General features: G+C 39.4%; 1 protein-coding gene across 6 annotated transcripts in view; it reads left to right on the forward strand.

The window, feature by feature from the left end:
• gria3b (glutamate receptor, ionotropic, AMPA 3b) overlaps window positions 1-6708 on the forward strand; it is a 199061-nt gene extending 192353 nt beyond the window's left edge. For 2 of the 6 annotated variants that reach the window (XM_089134685.1, XM_039694141.2), the window contains 3 exons: window positions 1475-1589; window positions 2664-2911; window positions 6095-6708. In XM_089134685.1, coding sequence (XP_088990811.1) covers window positions 1475-1589; window positions 2664-2909 — 361 coding nt within the window. In that variant the 3' untranslated portion in view covers window positions 2910-2911; window positions 6095-6708. Of the gene's footprint in view, window positions 1-1474; window positions 1643-2663; window positions 2912-6094 lie in introns of those variants that run through there. The other 4 variants (XR_016169632.1, XM_039694142.2, XM_039694143.2 and 1 more) reach the window with 4 other exon arrangements.
• The last annotated feature ends 387 nt before the right edge of the window (window positions 6709-7095 follow it).

The following is a 7095-nucleotide window of genomic DNA, read 5'->3' on the forward strand; positions in this document are numbered from 1 at the left end:
ATGTCTCTCCCCAAGCTAAAAGAAATGTCAGGACCACAAAGCTAAATCAGAAGCAGGCTTGAGAAATGTAAAGAACATTTAAGAGACTAATTACGTCTAGACGAGTGATGGCACGGCTTTCTATTATGGTAAAAAAAAGTACACAGTCTATTATAGTTTAAATCAAAATCAATCAGCAGTTTACATAACTTTATTTTAGAAAAATGACGTCCTGTAGCGATAATATTTAGGTTAGCAATGCACTTAAAGTCAACATGAAATGACTACGGGTTTATTACGCAAGAAAATTACTTATTTCAATCAAGAAGACCTGATTGCATATAGATTGATATCTTTATTTTGAACATGTAAATACTTTTTTTTTTTAAATGAGAGAAAGAAAAAATTATGGTAAAAACTTAAAAAAATAAAACTTTCCAGTACCTTAAAATAACTCTAAACGTATGTACTCCTACCCATATTGTGGAAAAGCGGTATAAAAAATATGTGCGGGAACAATTTTCACTCAGAAATTGCTTGTAAATTTGCCAAATAATAACAAAGAAATGGTCATTTTGGTGGAATTTCGTCTAAAACACACTCCAATAGTCTTTATTTACAACATTACAGTGTACAACAATCACTTGTGCCGTATGGAAGCTTCTTTCCGCCGTGAAAAAAAAAAAATTGTCTCACAATTCTGACTTTATTTCTCGAAATTACAAGTTTGTGTCTCGCAATTCTTTTTTCTTAAGAGTTTTGAGATATAAGCTCAGGGGGGGAAACTAAATCAGAATTGTGAGATAAAAAGGACACAATTACCTTTTTTATTTTTTATTCAGAGCAAAGTTATTGCATTGTGATTTTGATTTCATGTTGACTTTAATCATCTGAAACACCTGCCAACGGTGTGTAACTACCCAAAACAGTCCCAGCTTCGTTAGCCGCTAATGCTAACGCCATTCACAGTAGCCACCGATCAGCAAAACGTAGCATTAAATCTCGCATTCTCCTCGGTAAATGCCCTGACTGTTTGTGTGTACGGTCTCGTTTACTTTTTGTTTGTGCGTCTGCTTGTTTGGTTTGTTTGTGCTCTCCGCCCATAACCCGAGCGCTAACGCCAACTCTCCTCAGCCTGAGCAAAATACTACTGGTAGTTTTCGTTGGTCTGTCAGTCAGTCGAGGGTTCCAGTGGAGATCCACATTCTCAGATGATCAAATTAACCAAGCTTCTCTGCTTTTATAGCCATCTCTTCAGAAACCTGCCCGCTCTTCTCTTAACAGTGTATGCCGATTACTCAAAGCGATACGGGTAGGTCCTGGCACACTAGCTTAGCCCTGGTGAATGGAAGGTACTAGTCAGAATGCCTGCCACATGTGTGTTGATAATGGCCAGGAGCCCTGCTTTATCGCTTTGTAAAGTATGAAGTAGTTAAGACTTGAATAACATAAAATAACATAATATAATGTTATTTATGTTATTTCCCACGTGAAGAACTCCTGTAAACCTTGCAGTATTGAAACTCAGTGAACAAGGCATCTTAGCCAAGCTGAAAAACAAATGGTGGTACGATAAGGGTGAATGTGGAACCAAGGACTCGGGAAGTAAGGTCAGTCGCTGCAGGTCTTTTGTACTGATTCACAAAAAATTGCATTTTGACATATTGTTCATATGCAAAGAACAAGCCAATAGTCAATAGCTTGATTTAACTCATGTGTAAATGTAATAATTCATGGCCACAGATAAGAAAAAAAAAAATCATAAAACAATAAGGCATGTGGCTTAGTTTTGCACTATTCCCCATGAGATGATCAGATAAATGATGGAAAACATTTTTCTGTTTGTTTTCTTCTTTTGTTTTTAGTGTTTTATCCAATGAATGCCCTTAAATAAAGCCGTAATGATAAATCTTGTAATGGGGAATTAGTTAAAAGTAACAGATTTCTCTGCATACCAATTGTCTTTCTTGCTTATTTTTCACTTGATATAAATGACACAATAACCATTATGCTGCAGTTCTTACTCACCAAACTTCGAATTTAAAATTTGATGTATTAGTGTTGTTACTTATTTGTCTTTTACTCAAGAAAAAAAAGGCAGATTATTCGTTAACCACGAACGTCGAGACGAATTTCATTAAAGGAGCCAAGGGGGACTCAACTTGGGTAGAAAGTGAATTTCCGGAAGAGTCGAAAATGAACGGCAAATGGTGTAATACTAATGGACAAATTTTTAATGGACAAGTTTGGGGGGTAAACTGCAGCAGAATGGTTCGACTGATTCTTAAACTCAGTACTCTGGTGTAGAAAATATGTCAAAATATGAATTTGAAGGTTAAAGGATGGAAAGGCAGTTGTTTAAAGTAAGGTTATTAAGTCAGAGGTCTGACCTGTACGTAACTGACCAGCTTCCTCAGATACATGAAGAAGCCAATGAGAAGAGCAGGTTAGAGAAAACATCTACATTCACCAGTTATGGTCCAGATTGACTTTAACTTTAACACTGAGCTAGTAGAGCTTTAGACGAGCCGTATCATAGATGTAATTCTCCATTGGAATCTAGATTCCTCTTTTAGCCATAGAAATGTGTTTGATATAGTCTTGATAGAAGAGCTGTAGAGTGAGTGTTTTGTCACATGATTTCCACTGCCAGATTTGCTAACTATGTGCCTCGCTTCTCTTAGGACAAGACAAGTGCACTGAGCCTGAGCAATGTTGCTGGTGTCTTCTATATTCTGGTTGGTGGACTAGGCCTGGCCATGATGGTGGCTTTGATAGAGTTCTGTTATAAGTCCCGTGCCGAAGCCAAACGGTTGAAACTTGAAAAGAACGCACAAAGCTATAAGCCGGCCCCGCCAGCCAACACACAAAACTTTGCCACGTACCGAGAAGGATACAACGTGTACGGGACGGAGAGCGTGAAGATCTAACGGTAATGCTTCTATGCGGCCTGAGTTTGTGTGCGTGTGTGTGTGTGTCAAAGCCGGAGATTGTGTTTGTCCTTGCAATGTCATTAATTCCATATAATGGAATCAATTGAGAAGTGCAGTTTTTTTTCTCTCCTAGCACTAGCTGGTTTTCAAACGGTTGCATCAGTCAGAATGTGATGGAAACACATTCAGCTAATATTTGTACAATAAATAATAAAAGAAATCCATGTTCTACATGTGTATCGTTTGGCACAGACAAAAAAACAAACAAACCCAAAACCAATACAGTGGAAGATTGGAGGAACAGACGCGCTATCATTGTCATCTGAAATCATTGACAATAATATCAAATCAGGACATATTATATTATTGTGGTAACACTTTACAATAAGGTTCCTTAGTTAACATGAACTAAGATTAAACACTACTTCTACAGCATTTATTAATCTCAACATTTACCGGTACGCTATTTAAGTTTGTATTTGTTAACATTAGTTAATTCACTGTAAACTAACATGAAAAAACAACGAACAGCTGTATTTTTATTAACTAATGCCTGGTTCAGATTACACGATTTTAGCCCACGATTTTAGGGTGTCGTGGGGATTCGTAAACGACAACGGGCGTCGGGGTGCAAGATTCGATCGTATCATCTCGTATAGTGTGTCATAATGGGCGACAACCTACGTCCCGTCTGTCATGCTTCATGACATCACAACAAAAAAACTAGCATGTTTAATTTTTTTAACGGTCGTCCACGACGGTTCCGTCACATGTATGAGGTTGACCAATAGGAGCACAGAAGCTTTTCCGTACACAACTTTCAAAAATGGCGAAACAAAAGAGAGACGATAGTGCTAACGTTAAAACTAAAAGTAAAAATATAGCATTAAGGGTGTCTCTGAAAACAGACATCATGCAACATGACATCATGACTTTTGCGTAAACACGCCACTTTCAAGTCAAGTGTTATCTATACGCATTTTAAGCTATCCACGTGTATGTCTACGCCATTAATGTCCGAGTGATTCTGCATGTACGGTATGTACACGCCGTCAAATGTCCGAGCGAAACGAAGCAAAATGTGGATCTACATCTGGGGAGCGATATTTTTTTTCCTAGGATGGTAGGGGAAGACTCATAAATGCTATTAACCCCAGGGTTAATAGCATTTATGAGTAGGTCATATAATGGGGTAGGTCATATAATGTAACGTTAAGTCAACGGCGTTCATAAACACGCTGAAAAGTAATTATGCGTGTTGATAGGACGCCAAAAATGGAAATACGAATTGGTGTGTCATACGCAATTTCATGAGATCAGTCTGTATCATGAACAGGCCAAAAGTGTCCAGCTGAAATTCAAGACATGTGAGTTGATGTGATTGAGGAAATGGGAAACCCCTTCGCAGAGGACAGAAACAACCTTGAAGCTGAACTCGAGAGAATTAGCAGACCAAGCTGTTGTGGATGCTGTTCGAGTTGCATAGGATGGGACAAGACAAGAGCAGTACAAACTCTTTGTTGCAGAGGGCACAAAACGCATCACTGCCCATTTGAAGAGGAACAAGCTCCCTCTTCTTTTAACAGTTTCTATAAGAAGACAGTCCAAGACAAAACTCCCTGAAAAATGACTGTGCACTGTTTTACAGACTCTACATTGTCTGTCAGACCCGTGATGGGAACCGAGAAAACTTCTTCAAAAACTGAAATCAGGCCTACCCTCCATCACTCTCACTTCATGGTGGAGTGCGCTTGGGAAACTGCCTAGAAAACAGTATAAGAAGTGCCTCACGAAACAGTGCCCCAGATAGTGAGGTCTAAATATTATATGGGTCAGCAGTCATCAACATGCTGAAAGGCGTAGCTGAAACCTTCGATGACTTTTCCAACAAGATCTTCATACCTTATATTAAAGAGAAACTTGAAATGGTCAAGAGAGTGGATGTTGTATGGGACTGCTATGAAGTTACCAGCTTAAAGTCCCAGGAGCAGGGAAAGGGGACAAGAACAGGAGTGGATGGAAAAAACATAAAAGTTAACAAACACTCAGGGAAGGCTTCCTGAGAGTGGTTATAAACAAAACTAGCTATTGTACTTTCTGACCAGGGACCTTGTGGAAATGTCAACATCCAAACAAGTTGTTTACCCAATCATCTCACCCACAAGAATCAGATCAGATCACACCTTGCACACGTGAAGAGGCACATACTGTACAAGGATGCATCTCCATGCGGTGGATCCTGCAAGAAAAGGATTTAAAAAGACCCCCCTGGGCACCGTGGACCTACTGTTGTGGTTCTAGCCATAGCACATGTGTCAGAGATGGACATTGAGGAGTTATGGGTGGCATTCAGGACTGGCAAGAACTTCACTTGCCAAGTCTCTGGGTCCTGAAAAATCCAAGACCCTTTCTTGTGTTCCATGCCTTCACTGGCTGTGACACAGTCTCTGAATTTGCAACCAGGGGCAGTATGGCATACCTGGAATGCAGATGAAATGGCAACGTAGGCCTTCTTGGCTCTGTCAAAGGCTCCAAAAAGCGTTCCGCCATTGTTGAGTCGATCCCCGAACGCCGTTCATACAGTTCAGAAGTTCGTTGAACTTCATAGAGTTCAGATCACTCAGCACGACGTTCGTGGTTTGACTTATCGAGACTATTTTTTAAGATGGCTCCTGTCTGTATATGCAAAGTGAACTGTCTTCATAAAGTATCTTCTTATTAAACGGTCTGTACACTTAGAAAGTTCTCAATGCTTCGTTTTGCTTTGTATGGACCCTCATTATGTTATTGCGTTAGTGTGGGGCTATTTTGAGTATTGGTATAAACTAGCGATTTCTTTTTACTTAGTCAATGCCCCCATTACTAGCATTATACGCTAAACAGTTTTTAGAGATAAAACTCTTTACATTCGATTATCATGAAAACAAATCTCAGAGAACGGTTGACTATGTACCGATGTTTTATTAGACCAAAGGTTCATTGTTCGCCGGAGTTCTCCTTTAACCTAATTGTAAAGTGTTACCATTATTGTTTTCTTTTAAATTCAGCCGAAAATAATGCATAATTACACTACATCTAGGGTCTGTAAAACAAATTTTCAATGTTTTTGATTTAAAATCGATTGAAAGTCAATGCAATATCCTCATTAATATTGTGTGTGTGTGTGTGTGTGTGTTTTTCAGACTCACAGCCTGGCAGCGTGGTGTGACGATTACAACAAACACCTTACAGAGATGGCTGGATCTACAGGAGGGGTCAATGCTTCTCTCGCCCACTCTCTCTCTCTCTCTCTCTTTCTCTCTCTCTCTCCATACACACCTCAGCTCCAGCCTCTCTCGCCCACGCAGACGCCACAGCCAATCAAAGACCTCGGTCGCGCCGAGCGCCGCCACAATTGGGATAGATTTCTTCAGTGCCTTATGGAATATTCAGAGTCTCACACACTGATGCAAACTCATCGCAGGAACATTGCATCGCTCCAATCAATGCCATCATCTTATCTGTGAAATTAAAAGCGAGAAATAAAGCCATCACTTGAGATCTTAGCACACCGATCGGACTTGAGACGTCTTCTCTGGACATTGTGCTCGAGCTTGTACTACTGTAAATTTGCTTTCACACTCATTCAATCGGTGTATTGATTTATCAGATTACGGATCGGGATCTTCTTGAGTGGGTCGGATGTGTTGCGGTATATCGTGTGCTTTTCTTTTGTCTGATGATCTATATTTCTCAAAAGTTCAGAAGCTATAAACCCCCTTTGACCTTCAATAACGTGAGCGTCAAAAAAACAAAATCACAATCTCATTCATTCGCACACGCTTGACACATGAACTTCCAAGATTTTAGTAGTTTTTATCACGGCACACTGTACAAGAAACCCAAGCTATCAAACGGATCACATTAATGTAGATAAACCGCAATCCACAAAAAAAGGACATGGCTTTTATGATGTAGTATTTGATTACCTCACGGTTCTCCGGATATAATTCGCACATGAAATCAAGCTTTTGAGATTTAGTTTCTATTTGATGCGCATTATTAGTGTTTGGTGAATTATTTAGAAAAACAAGACTAGGATTAATAACATTTACAATAGATTTATAAACGGAGCTAACGGGAAAGCTTAGCACATTTACATTTTGCTGTGGCATTTTTTTGTGTGTGTGTGTGTGTGTTGGAG

Source organism: Pimephales promelas, chromosome 9, assembly GCF_988280905.1.
Source record: "Pimephales promelas chromosome 9, fPimPro1.hap1.1, whole genome shotgun sequence".
Lineage (NCBI taxonomy): Eukaryota > Metazoa > Chordata > Actinopteri > Cypriniformes > Leuciscidae > Pimephales > Pimephales promelas.